Source organism: Alternaria alternata (assembly GCF_001642055.1).
Source record: "Alternaria alternata strain SRC1lrK2f unplaced genomic scaffold CC77scaffold_7, whole genome shotgun sequence".
Lineage (NCBI taxonomy): Eukaryota > Fungi > Ascomycota > Dothideomycetes > Pleosporales > Pleosporaceae > Alternaria > Alternaria alternata.
This window is the reverse complement of record NW_017306196.1, coordinates 904,281-916,996: the sequence shown is the minus strand read 5'-3', so window position 1 is coordinate 916,996 and position 12,716 is coordinate 904,281. Positions and strand designations below refer to the sequence as shown.

Below are 12,716 nucleotides of genomic sequence, written 5' to 3'. Positions count from 1 at the left end.
TACTCCACTCTACCTCATCGAAATGAGGGTCATGTCAGCCAAAGCATACAGGATTGCAGCCATTTGGGGATAAGCCCCGAGATGGACTCCGAATTGCGGCCTCAGTATCAACTTTCATGGTGGCCTAACATGGAACCGCAATCATGTCTAGATTGTCAAGGTCTATGAAAGCCCCGCGGTTTTTGGATTTGCTTCCATGTCTGACTTGCAAAGTACAGCCGCACTAGCATTGCAGAGGTGCTCATACAGTACGTGCGGCAATGCGATCGTACGACGAGGTAGTGTCACCTTCAGAATCCTGGATTTGGCAACTAGAAGATCTGCATAGATCACGTCCAGTAGGAAGCGTCATATTGTCGTGCGAGACAAGCATAGCACATCTGTCTGCCAAACAAACCTCGAACCCAAAGCCTAATACAATAGCGAGATAAGAATATCAAGCAGATGCAGGGTCCTGTCACAATACATGCCAACGTGACATCGTGTTTGGTACCGACCCAGAAACGCGTCTTGGTTGCCACTCCGCAAGCTCGAGCAGCGGTGTTCGAGCAAAAAGCAATAAGGAGCCTCAACGTTCGAAACGCTCGATATCCCACATTTGAGTTCGGCATCCCGCGCACCGAAGGTTGCGCCGAGGCGACTATTGAACCAAGCCTTGGCTGTCGAGTAGTGAAGAACTCTAAACAACAGCCGGTCTTGGGACTTCTCTATCTCAAAACTTTATTGCGATTCGCACGGCTACCTGCATGAACACGGAAATCGATGCTAAAGTTAGCATGCCAGGAAATCTGTGGTAGCGATGACCTCAAGCGTTCCATCTATTGCGAAGATTTGAGATTAGGTGTCGTAGTTGGCTGTCACATGTTGAAAAGCTTTTCCGAGGAGACATCTACATATTGATGTAAGGCGGCTTAGGTGCGCTTAAAATAGATGACGTCTGGCAAGTGGGTATAGCAATGTAAAGAACCAAGACGACAAATTGTAGTTACTGCAAGAGACTGCCGAATGGCTAATCACAATGTGCAGAGAGCGGTCGTATACCATAGCTAAAGAAGACTTGATTGATACATCGCGTCGAGAAAGTGCTTGCTTGATGTAAGTCAAGTGTTTAAATTGTTGTCAAACAACGTAGTGCTCTGGCAGCTGTCCTGAACCTCTTCACGGATTGTGCAGCCATCAAAGCATACTGACGAGATTCACATACTTGGTGCATAAGGCATGCGACCACGAGTCAAAGCACACCGATAGTGACGATGCTCACCGCGTAAGCAAGTGACAAGATCTCATGTACGTGACATCGTACATCTTGTCACCTTACACCCTGCATCCGAGGCCACCAAGAATGAGTATGAAGATCGTCTCGTGTCTCGTGCCTTATGTCTACGAGGACTGCATAATGCAGAGTCCCAGACACGTCCTCGGAAGCACGACCATGTAGATCTACTGCGTGGCAGCTGCAATGTGGTGGTACATATATGCCAAGGATCTCTCGGCGAGAACGCTGTTCCGGAGAGTGTAAACCTAACGCTTGTGCTCGGAATGAGGCTCTTTCTCCCGAATGAGGGGTCCGCAGATGGGCATTGGGCGCATGTTCTTCGATTGAAGATAGGGAGTGCCGTGTGAGAAGTACGGTGATTTGCACTTGGACGAAGTTGTGTTCTGTCGTCCAACACAACTCAGTTCTCCGTCTCCCAGACAAGCGTCTCGCGCCCTACAAACTGCATCACTGTCCAGGCATTCTTGCCTCCAAAAGCTTGAGCGCTCATAACAAACCACCCCACCTCTTCATCCTTGACCATGCTGTTGCCTTCCATATTCACGTCTGTGTCTTGTGTACCATTGAGCTTCTTCCTACATTTGGAGCCTTCTTTTCTAACCGTAAGGAAGAGGTTGCGCACAAACGTCGGCGACATGAAGCCTCTCCATCGCACTGTGACCAAGTTCCTGGTAGTGACACCTTTGCCTAGATCTGGAACGTCGTAACGTGCCAGATGCGGGTTGATATCGTCACCCTTTTCCACCCTAGGAGATTTCAGCTGGAGCATGTGGAGGTACTCGAGGAGATCGAGCGCCTCTTCTTCTTCAGCATGTAGCTTCGTGAGGTCGCTGACGGGGAGCTGCGGCACAAGAACGTTGTCCATGCTTGTCTCCTCGGGTGCCATGTTGTGTAGCCAAGGCGCGTGTCTTGATATCGGTTCCTTACCCTCAGCAAGCGACTCAGCAGAAGAAGGATTGAAGTTGTAGAAGAGCCAGGTGAGCGACCGATCCAGGACATTCTTGCACGCCCACTCCAGTCTTGAAAATCCCTTTTTCCCATGCTTCATCGAACTAGCGCGCAGATCGTATTCCACTACCCACCGCTGCTTCTGGTGCTTCTTGCCGCCGTCTTCGATCGGGATGCCCTGTAGGCCGCATCGTTCGTACGTCGGACGCGTGAGCTCCATACGCAGAGTGCCTTCGTATAGTTCGAACCGGTCGTCAATGAGTTGCCGGCCTTCGCTGAGCATCATAATGTTCCCCTGCTTGATGTACGTGTCTAGGAATTCCGTCTCGAGGATTTCCCCAAGCTTCATGTGAACCCGAGCATACTGCGTTCTAGCGGGGCCATCGGGGCGGCCCAGCTCATTTTTAACGAGCTCGTATATTTCTTCGGGGAGGACAAGGTCTACGGTATGGCTGTATTTCTGCTTGTTGAAGGCTGAGAAGGGCTTCTTTTTCGTAGAGACATTTTGCGGGTCGATGTAAGATGGGAGGAGGCTGTGGGAGAAGTATATTTTCGTGTCGGGCGCAGCATCGGCACGATGTAGATCGAGCATCTTGCGCGATGTATGACGAGAGCAGGTGTGGGTTCGGCGCAGGTGCGACTGGCAGTAGGTTGGAGTCGCGCGAAGAATGCGGACCGAACTTTTGTCGCGTGGGCTTTCGGCAAGGGAACGCGTTGTTCAGCCCTATGACGCATACCCCAACGCGCTAACATGTGAACTCCATTCTGCGGTCCTGCACACGCCGTATGCAAACCTCTCTAGAAGTCATTCTTTGATATGTACCGGAGAAGCAGCAATGTATGTTTTGACGGAATATAGCTATGTGTGCGAACCCTATGTACCCAGCACCGCCCTATTAGACCCTTCGCTTGGTCACAATGCAGAATCAACAAAGAAGTGGAAACGTAAGCAGAGAAACTGACAAACCCGAACTGAAAATCAAAATTCAAGATCGAGTTGGGCGCTTCGTGGAGCGCTTCTTCGCAATCAAGCGAACTGCGGCCTTTTGGGCTGGCCGTGGCTTGCCAATGTGATGCTCTGGTCTGAATCTGGTGATGGCACAGAGAGAGCACGGCTTACCGAACTGCTCCTTACGAGCATTGTGAAATTCTCGAGTACGGTAAAGTTGCAGGGCCAACTCTTCCACATCGACACGTAAGACCCACACTGAACCATGGTTGCCTCTGATGTCTCGAGAGGAGAGAACAGTAGCAGTGGAGATGTGGTATTGCATCTGTACTTCGTCTACTGTCTGATGTTCTTCGTCAGCTCATGTGTTTAGACAGCAGAAACTAAGAATGAATGTTACTAACCAAGGTCTGACGATAGAAGCACCCTTCACAAGCCGTGATGACACGTTTGACCAGTGGAAAGGGATAATTGTCTAACACTGCGGAGCAGTAGATACATCTCCGCGGAGCACGCTGCAGCCACAGTCTTCGATATACGATATGACTTAGATCTGGGTAGACAATGCCATACATGTCCAGCTGGGCGAATGGTAGATTGAACATGTTGCATTGCCGCACGAGATGTGAGCAGTACCCTTCGACGAACTCATTGCACCGCCTGGACGTGAGCGAGAGAGAATTGAAGGGATGCGAGAGTAAGTGCAGTGAAAAAATGTCGGCAGCCCAACGATGGCTGTCCGCTGTCTGGGTAAGATCTTCTTGATTCTTGATGCTCCGCTTCTGTTGTTCCGAAACGTCGTATCGGCTCTGAGCCTCGGTGAGACCTGGCAAGCGGCAGCGAGGGTAGATGAGATAAGACAGTATCTGATCAACTATCTCGACGGGAAGGGATTCTAGCTTGCTCAATGAAGGTGTGGCGTTACTAGGATGACCCGGATTGGGTAAAAAGGGAACCCCGCGGTGACGACTTTTAGGCGAGGCTAGAATGGAAGGTGGTTGTACAAGCTTGTCATGGCTGTCAACCAGCATCCGCCCGGTGGTGAGAAGCAAAGAAGGGACCAGCCCGGTGGCGAGGGTAGTAGTTGAAGCCATGAAGAGTCAAGAAAGGAGCGACAGAAGGAGAAGAAATAGAGACTTGACCTTGATTATATGACAGGCATAGAGCCTTTTACAGGATGTTGAGCGAAAAAGCGACAGGTAGCAGGCGTGCAGGACAATGGAGGATGCGACCCAGGATTGGCTCGACGTGCCGAAAGGTGCATTATTCCTGCTGTGATTTGTCTGTTGGAGTCAAGTCCCGGGTGGCTGCGTCACGGTATGCAGCTCGTGCATATTCTGTCGATACTGCATACTGTTATATGCTGAGATTGGCGAAGCAGACAACGACAACTCGCTGCGTAGCCATGGATGTCAACCACCGAGGTAGTCCGGGGGATATGGGATTGGCGAACTAAGTGCGGCCATCTCCGCCCGGCCCAAAGGAGCCTAGTGCCATGTGTCTCCAACTTACCCGTCGGACCACCTTTCGCTTCAACTCTCCACTTGTAACACTGGTTGACAGCGAGTGCACGCGGGAGACAACACCATGGCTGCCCATCCCTCAGAGGGACCCGTCGTCGCCCAGCAACCCGCCCCGCCGCCCACGGCGGGCATCAAGGCGGAACCAGGAGCGGGAGGCGCGACCAAATCCAGAGACGAGGACGCGCCTGCGCCTGCGCCCGACCAAGATGACGAAGACGGCGGCGCGTGGGACCAAGCCTCCCTGTACGAGGAGATTCTAGACGAAGTGGAAGCCTTTGAGTACTCGGACGATGGTGAGTCGGGCCTAGGAGGCGCTTTCCGCCACAACCACCATTGACACTCGCATAGGCGTAGACACGTGCACCGCCGACGAGGCTCGCCGCTTGCGCCAGCGACTGCACCAGATTGGCGCGAGCGCATTCGTCATGGAGAACATCACCAGCGAGAAGATGACGGCGCGCAAGCTGTGTACCGCCTTTGGCGTCAAGATCCCCAAGTTCCTCGAAGATGCGCCCGACGAAAACTTCTACCAGCTGCTGGGCCTGGCCATCAACCGCGAACTGAACAAGCGCCCGCGGCTGGCCCAATACAAGACCATTGACGACGCGGCCAAGTTGCTGCGCGAACGCACCAACATCATGGTCATCACCGGCGCCGGCATATCCACGAGCCTCGGCATCCCCGACTTCCGCTCCAAGAACACGGGCTTCTACTCGCGACTGCGCGAGATGGGCTTCGACGAGCCCGAGGAGGTCTTTGACATCCACAACTTCGACGAGAACCCAAAAACTTTCTACGCCCTGGCCGGCGACATCATACCCGATCTCGAGAAATGGACGCCCACGCACGAGTTCATCCGTCTGCTGCAGGACAAGGAGAAGCTGCTCACCAACTACACCCAAAACATTGATAACGTGGAGGCACATGCCGGCATACGCAAGGAGAAGCTTATCCAATGTCACGGCTCGTGGGCGACTGCGACGTGCAGAAAATGCAAATTCAAGGTGCCAGGCGAGGACATCTTCGATTGTGTGCGCGCGCAGAAGCCAGCCGAGTGCAAACGCTGCAAGGACGAGATTGCTGCGCAGCCAAGCAAGAAGCGCAAGCGGACGTCCAATGGCAACGGGGCCAGGAAGAAGCGGTCGAGCGATGAAGACTCCGAGTCAGACGGCGCGTTCGACATCCCGCAGCCAGGCATCATGAAGCCCGACATCACCTTCTTCGGCGAAGCCCTACCCAACGACTTCTTCGATCGACTGAAAGACGTCGATAAAGACAAGGTGGATCTCGTCATCGTAATGGGTACGAGCATGAAAGTGGCACCCGTTTCCGAAATTCCAAACTTCCTACCCCGCGACATACCACAAATCTACATCTCGCGAGATCCGATCCACCACATCAACTTTGACATCAACCTCCTGGGCGATTGCGATGTCATCGTGGCCGAATTGGCGCGCAGGGCGGGCTGGAGTCTAGAACACAAGATGATACCTGATGGCCAGACCACCGAGGTGGCCATTACCGACGAGCAAGACCACATCTCTACTGTCAAGGTTCATGTACCTGTCATGACTACGACCAACGGTCACATCAACGAGCAGTCATGAGCATGACGGATGATACGGCGTTTGAGCACACATACATATACATGGCGTTGTAAGGAAATTCACAAACGGTGTTTATACTGGCATGGACGACCACCCCGTGGTAGCTTGAGGTTCACAAAATGGAGTTTCACATAGGGCGTTGTGGTACGGGTAGCTGGAAGAAACAAAGTGGCGGCATCAGAGATACCATGGACGGATCAGATTCGATGGGGAAGCATAAGCTGCAGTTTCCTTGAGTCTATGCGTGTTTTTCAAACTGGCATATTAGATTCCCTTTTAGAGCATTCAATCCAGTAACATTCCAAGATACTGAAAAAACTTGCTTATTACGTCGTGAAGGAATATAAGAACGTCTTAGTTGGAAGCTGGAGATCTACTAGTACAAGAGAAAAAAATCGTTCACATCGTCGTCATGATCAGCGTCGTCGCCATCCCCGTCCTGCCATCCGTTCAGTTCTCCTCAGAATCGTCAAACCACTTCCACAATCCCTCATTGAACTTCTTCACACCTTTGAACGCGTCCGGGCCATTACACCCCTTTATACTTGTAAGCAAATCAAACATCACCATGAGATCCTCATTGAACCCATGCCCAGCACCAATTCCTTTCCCCTCTTCCAACACTCCGTCATTCTTCAATTCCACAAAAGCTAAGATAGCCCTCGCGTGTGGAATATTATTCATACCTCGCAGAAACTCTTCCCACTGCTGACCTGGCGGACCGAAGTAGCCCGTTGCGCTGCGGAAAGAGCTTAAGCGGTGACGCATACCCATCCAACGCTCCAGTGTGTGGCCCAAGCGAATCGCACTGTTGCTATGATTGGCATGCCATATCTCTGCCTCAGTGCACTGGAGATGGTTAAGTAGGAAGTTCATGCGTTCTTCAGCGGCGAAGTTGTAGCTAGTGGAGTCAAACTCATTGATGCCATCAAGATAGGAAATGAGAAGTCGGATAAGCTCAAGGCGGTAAATGCGGTTTTGCCTGGTTTCATGTGAGGAGTCGGAGATGAGAGAGCGTATGATCGCGTCATTGTATGCATCGCTGGATGTGTCGTCATCCTGACCAGGTTGGCCATCATTTTCTCTCATATCTTTCTGTGTCTGCGTATCATGTGGAATGACAGAGTCCTGCCTGAGGGGGTTCAGATAGGTACCCGATGGGCCAGCGGCGTTCTCGTCTTCATATTCGTACTGCATCTCGTCCTGACAGGCCATAGCAATGACATTCTGTAGGCAGAAGTCTGGTGTCTAGGTTAGCTCGAATGCTTGGTCTTTTCTCGGGTCGCTGGACCTACCGACTTCTCTACTATGTATTTCTTCGTCACCGACTATGGTCTCGGTGTCCGCCGTGACTCCTCGAGGCATATACGTCGCATCTGTATCTTGTGTTGTCTCTCTTCGTCTCTCCAATGACGAGTTTACTGGATTCGAAAACGCCGGAGGGGTGTCAGGGATCGAGTAGGTATCTCGTTGTTGTGCAAGTACTGGAACCGTCCGAGCGCTCTTTGACGGCTTTGGAAGCTTCCCCAAAGGCGCCCGTTCATGGGAATCATGCGCTTTCCTCTTGCTTGGTGTCGTGTTGCTGTTGTTGCTTCTCACATGCGTCGCGGAACTCAGAGAAGTGCCTGGAGTTTTATCCGCCTCTCTGCGCGATTCAGACGTCGGGTACATGCGCGGCGGCTCCGGTGCCCGGAACGAGATGCCTGGAGTAACAGGGCTATCAGGCTCAGAGAGATCGATAATGACATGATTGCGATGGTCTTCGGTTAGACCTGACTCTCGGCCTCGACCTTTTCCTTTTGCTCTTCGTGGAGCTACGACAATGCATATGATCCAGCAGCGGAAGTAAAAGAGAATGCTGCAATTGGGTCAACAAAGTCACTCGCGGCAATGCAACCGGAAACTTACTTCGTGCAATCTGTGGTGTCATCCCAGTCATGTTCTTCAATTCCCTTTCCTTGAGATTGACCTGACGAACGTATCTCGCCGTCCTCCATGCGACCCCATATTTTTGCTCCGTACTCCTTTCCGAGCCTGGAAACGTCATCGGAGAAGACATACTCATCCGCCAGGTAGGACTTCAACTCCACCAGTTTGCCACGATAGGAAGTAGCGACCGGCTTTGCTATCTGCTCAATCGCTTCTTGCAGCTCGTTGGCTTCTTTCCTGACGAAATACCCTTTTTGTGAATCATCACTCTTCTCGCTAGTCAAACCAAGTGACTCCCAAACATCCATTGCTACTTTGCGCTTATCGATGCAAGCATCAACGAACGCTGCACGGTCGTCTTGAGAGTTGAGTAAAGGTGCCATCATGAACTATATTGGAATGAAAATGGCGTGCCAGAAACTGGCTGGAGTGGCAAATATATTGAAGAGTTGTTATCGATGCTTTGGTGGAGGCTGCGCGAAACGGTTTGTCGCAAATGGCTGAGGCCCTGAGGGACTACCCGCGCATAAACGAAGTTGTGGCGTAGACGATATCCAAGAGCTGAGCAAATTCATGCGATATGTTCACAAATGTCTCGAAAAGGATACTGATGTGCGATGCCCAGTCGCTTGTTTGAACAGGGTACATATTTCGACGGGTTGTGTTGCTGCCTACATCCGACTTTGTGGGCTGTGCGGGTGGCGAAGCTCGCAGTGTCACAAATCGAATCCCACGTCCCAAATCCCAGATTCCAAGTTCCGGATCTTGTTTTCAGTCTGTGGAATTGATATTCAACAAGATGAGTGCTATAAGCGTGATCTGACGACGGATTGTCCTAGTTAATTTTATTACTAGGACAACGCGTGGCTCACTTCATCGGAGTTCGTGTTGAGCTTGGGAAACTACGTTGGTGATGTTGATGTTTGCCAGCAGCAGATGTGCTATACGCGCTATGGGTCTGAAGCTTTACCGCTGTGGCTTCGTTTGAGGCAAGCGATAGGCCAAACGTCTTGACAGCCCACCATAACCACCACCATCATTTCCGAAAGTTTTGTCGTTGTGTTCAATCGGATGATGGCCTCGCTTGAGCCTGCAGCTGATCGACAAGACAGTTCGTTCCGATACCGGATGATATCCAGGTACATGGGTGAGAAGGAATTCGGAAGATACGGGCCATGCGCAGTCGCGCTTTAGAGTTACAAGTCAGACACTTGGATCGGAGCATCTTCGGCGTGGTCCGTGTAGCTCATGGCATGCTTCCGCTGCGGCGTTGTGCATCTTCTTCAACCAGAGTCTGAAGGAGCCTTACAGTCGTTCCTGTATTGTATCCGGTTTGACGCTCGACTTCGTTCAGTATGTTCCAGATTCTTGCCTTCCTAGATATGCCGTGAATATGTTTCGCAGCTGTAGAGAGAGTTAGTGTGAATTCCGAGACTGGAAAGATGCTTGACAACATACCATAGAACAAACCATGCGTAGAGAACACCATCAACGCTGGAGGGAAATCCGATATGGCTATGTCAGTAATTCTCATAGCCTGCTCTTGGATTAGAGGTATATAGGCTTCATCCTGAAGCTCTGGCTCCGCGTAGAGAAGAATATGTGTTATGTGATACCCTGGATATGTCAGAACGCATCGAATATCCAAAACACGCATGTACGCACAAAAGGCTGCAGCGGCAGCGGCAGCAACAGGGAAGTACACTTTACGAAAGCCATCTGTGTCTTTGTCACCATATCCAATACCCACAAAGGTATCGGAGAGTCCCTGTCGCCACATTTCGATCTCGTGCAAGAAGTTTTGGCGTTGTTCTTTACCAGCTGCTGTTCGTCCGTCCGGTCCAAAGATGAGATTGATTACTCTTGCTAGTATCCAGAGAACATGGTTGCCGAGCACATCTTCTCTAGTCTCGCCCTCAATCCAAGATACCTCCCACTCTGCAGGGTTTAGTATTAGTGGCTGTTCGCTTGCCATGGCTACTACAATCTCGTGCCGAATATAGATCCAGAAATTCGCAAGATCCGTCCCGCTCGACTGTGCAGTGACATGTCGCGACTTGATAAGTATCGTCAGGCCTAGAAAGTGACGGCGATAGTCTTCGGAGCGCAAAGCTCCGTGAATTTCGTAGCTCAAGAGTAGCATACTTGCGGTCAGCGCGTGTTCGTGCGATGGCACACTCAAGGCATCTATCAGCAGACGCAACGATTCTCCATAATGCTTCCTAGCCGTGACTTGCCAAGAAGGGTCATGGCTCGAGTTTGAAAGCGCTAGGTAGTTTGCAGTAAAGGCGCACACGCAATGGAACAAGAGCGGTGATGCCAGGACAAGCTGTGGAATCTTATGCTGGAAGGTGCTACTATGATCAAAGATGTCCATCCAGGTAGCTACGGTGCGCACATAGGCTTGCAGTAGAAACGCGCTCTCCGGAGTCAAGCGTATCTTCTTCCGACCGTTCGTCTCGGTCGGTCCTGGTGGTGTAATTCCAGTCACGGGTATGTAATTCTGACCTAATAACGAGTCTCCCGGGAGGTCAAGATCATTCATACGTGTCCTGAAGACGTCAACGAGCAACGGCGCATCATTCATCGCGTCATTGTTTGGCTCGTCCTGTATTGCATCACTTTGCGAAGCAGCCCACGCCACCTCTTCGGATGGTTCGCAATCGAGATTCAGGCGTTCACAGTTTCCGCATACGGGCTTCTTCTCGTCGCAGCGTGTATGGCGGCGTTTGCAGGTGGCGCTGGACCAAGGCAATCAGTCTGAAGTCGAGGTTCTCACATTGATAACAACGTACCAACCTTGATGGAATCAGCATATTTGAGCATGACTCTACGCAAGCTTAATGGTACACACCTGTTCTACTACGAGGTCCACCTCTCCGCTTCTTCTTTGGCCTTGTATCCCTCATTTTTGGAGGAGGTTAGTTTGAAAAGACGCCTGTGAGGGAATTAGAGTGATGACCAGCACGATGTCAAAGTTTCATGGTCGGTGCATGTGGCGCTAAGACTGCAGTAGGACGTGTTAGGCTAGTCAATCTTGTGCGCGCTGCTACGAATTGGTGTCGCGCCGAGCCATTGGAGTGATGGGTCATGGATAGCATTCATGTTCTTCCTCAAGGTTCTCGCAAGCGAGAACGCTCAATGAAAAAGTTCGCGTCGGCCAGAAGTAGTGCATGGATACTGGCGACACTATGGCCTTGGGTGTGAGCAAGCTCAGGACCCAAGGTCTTATTACAAAAATACGAATAATCGGAAAGCCACCGTAGTGGCATTATAGCGATTAAACTATAAAGAACAGATACTACACTTGATCTAAGCCAGAATGGCAAAGGAAGCTGGTGAGAGACTGAGGGACGTGGGAAAGCCGAGTTGATATACACGCAGCAGTTGGACCGTGCGACGCTACTTTAGCGCGCGAACGTGACTGTCGACTGCTGCCTGTTGCACTGCCAGCTACCTCTTATCTTACCTATCCACCTAACGCGACAGCTGACCATACGTAAGCCTGCGCAAACTTAGACATCAACGACGAGATCCATCCTCGTGATAATGGTCTCAGACCAAACATCGAGCTAGAATTCTATCAACCAACCGCCATCAACCTCGCAATGCACTTAGAGCGGTGCCAAGGAGTGCCTCCACGCCAGCGTGTATCATCGTTCCGGTTTGCACTAACCACGTCCGCCGTTGATGGTGCGCCTCCAAGCGTAATCATCGTGAACCGATCTTCCGCAAAAGCACCTGAGAGTTGGAAAGACAATGCGGATACGATCGAAGAGGGCCTACCGATGCTTGGGCGTCGATATCTCAATCACTACGCGGCGTGGAGTGGGTATACCGGTGGATCTGCTGTTCTCCATAGCTGCTACGACGTGCCCACGCGGTATATTCCAGCGCCCGCTCTCGATGACAGCTTTCTGGCGAGTTCGCAGAGCCACATGATCAAGCAGCACAGAACATTCAAGTTTACCCAGGCGATCGTCAGCGATATTGAAGCGGCTAATCAAGCAGGTATTGAACCTACTGTCCTGACCATCGGCGTTGATGGTTGGTTTTGTGACACGAGGATGATTCTTCCATGGCTACAGGCTTCAACCCTCCAATTTGAACTAGTTATTCGAACTAGTCAGCCAGCATATGGCATGACACGTCGTTTTGCAGAAGAACACGGTGGTATCTACTGGTGGACATACCAGACTAAGGCAATCTTGCAGGCGCTGGAGCAAGGTGCTGGCCACGATGAAAAGACAGACGAGCTAATCGCCGCCTGGAAGCTCCTCCAGTCCAGCAAAGACGTTGCGTTCGGCATGTCATGCGGCCGCAATGCAATCGACACAACCCTTCAGTTTTCCGAGATCGAATAAGCCTACTTCGACAGCTTCATGTATTGGGGTTTATTTGCTTTTTTCACGACTTATACCACTATATAGACGCCATGTATTCTGTAGCCAATTCCTCCTTTTTTTATGTACGAGCAACAGCCG

The 12,716-nt window shown here is 51.3% G+C and overlaps 6 protein-coding genes across 6 annotated transcripts; 2 read left to right on the top strand and 4 right to left on the bottom strand.

The window, feature by feature from the left end:
• Nucleotides 1–1,676: 1,676 nt before the first annotated feature.
• On the bottom strand, nucleotides 1,677–2,816 carry CC77DRAFT_932612 (hypothetical protein; the record flags this gene model as incomplete). Its single annotated transcript, XM_018534267.1, has 1 exon — nucleotides 1,677–2,816. The coding sequence occupies one exon, from the start codon at nucleotides 2,814–2,816 to the stop codon at nucleotides 1,677–1,679; it is 1,140 nt and encodes a 379-aa protein (XP_018387636.1).
• Nucleotides 2,817–3,210: 394 nt separating this feature from the next.
• On the bottom strand, nucleotides 3,211–4,204 carry CC77DRAFT_932229 (hypothetical protein; the record flags this gene model as incomplete). The annotated part of the gene is made up of 2 exons (XM_018534254.1): nucleotides 3,211–3,516; nucleotides 3,578–4,204. The coding sequence occupies 2 exons, from the start codon at nucleotides 4,202–4,204 to the stop codon at nucleotides 3,211–3,213; spliced, it is 933 nt and encodes a 310-aa protein (XP_018387635.1).
• A 340-nt stretch (nucleotides 4,205–4,544) lies between these two features.
• Nucleotides 4,545–6,678, top strand: CC77DRAFT_1019217 (NAD-dependent histone deacetylase SIR2). Its single transcript, XM_018524792.1, has 2 exons — nucleotides 4,545–4,989; nucleotides 5,045–6,678. The coding sequence occupies exons 1-2, from the start codon at nucleotides 4,761–4,763 to the stop codon at nucleotides 6,301–6,303; spliced, it is 1,488 nt and encodes a 495-aa protein (XP_018387634.1). The 5' UTR covers nucleotides 4,545–4,760; the 3' UTR covers nucleotides 6,304–6,678.
• Nucleotides 6,631–8,711, bottom strand: CC77DRAFT_791558 (hypothetical protein). Its single transcript, XM_018533196.1, has 3 exons — nucleotides 8,212–8,711; nucleotides 7,599–8,161; nucleotides 6,631–7,544 (listed from the first exon to the last, which is right to left on the bottom strand). Exons 1-3 carry the CDS (start codon nucleotides 8,616–8,618, stop codon nucleotides 6,754–6,756), a joined length of 1,761 nt encoding a protein of 586 aa, XP_018387633.1. The 5' UTR covers nucleotides 8,619–8,711; the 3' UTR covers nucleotides 6,631–6,753.
• A 767-nt stretch (nucleotides 8,712–9,478) lies between these two features.
• On the bottom strand, nucleotides 9,479–11,141 carry CC77DRAFT_1030150 (C6 zinc finger domain-containing protein; the record flags this gene model as incomplete). The annotated part of the gene is made up of 5 exons (XM_018526563.1): nucleotides 9,479–9,636; nucleotides 9,691–9,814; nucleotides 9,884–10,344; nucleotides 10,591–10,840; nucleotides 11,085–11,141. The coding sequence occupies 5 exons, from the start codon at nucleotides 11,139–11,141 to the stop codon at nucleotides 9,479–9,481; spliced, it is 1,050 nt and encodes a 349-aa protein (XP_018387632.1).
• Nucleotides 11,142–11,554: 413 nt separating this feature from the next.
• Nucleotides 11,555–12,596, top strand: CC77DRAFT_1060104 (hypothetical protein; the record flags this gene model as incomplete). Its single annotated transcript, XM_018528310.1, has 2 exons — nucleotides 11,555–11,570; nucleotides 11,737–12,596. The coding sequence occupies 2 exons, from the start codon at nucleotides 11,555–11,557 to the stop codon at nucleotides 12,594–12,596; spliced, it is 876 nt and encodes a 291-aa protein (XP_018387631.1).
• Between the last annotated feature and the right edge of the window lie 120 nt (nucleotides 12,597–12,716).

Coding starts and splice junctions, on each gene's coding strand:
- CC77DRAFT_1019217 (XM_018524792.1), top strand. CDS start 4,761: ATGGCTGCCCATCCCTCAGAGGGACCCGTCGTCGCCCAGCAACCCGCC. Junction 4,990..5,044: donor CTTTGAGTACTCGGACGATG/GTGAGTCGGGCC, acceptor ACACTCGCATAG/GCGTAGACACGTGCACCGCC.
- CC77DRAFT_791558 (XM_018533196.1), bottom strand. CDS start 8,618: ATGATGGCACCTTTACTCAACTCTCAAGACGACCGTGCAGCGTTCGTT. Junction 8,162..8,211: donor GACACCACAGATTGCACGAA/GTAAGTTTCCGG, acceptor ACCCAATTGCAG/CATTCTCTTTTACTTCCGCT. Junction 7,545..7,598: donor AATACATAGTAGAGAAGTCG/GTAGGTCCAGCG, acceptor CCTAGACACCAG/ACTTCTGCCTACAGAATGTC.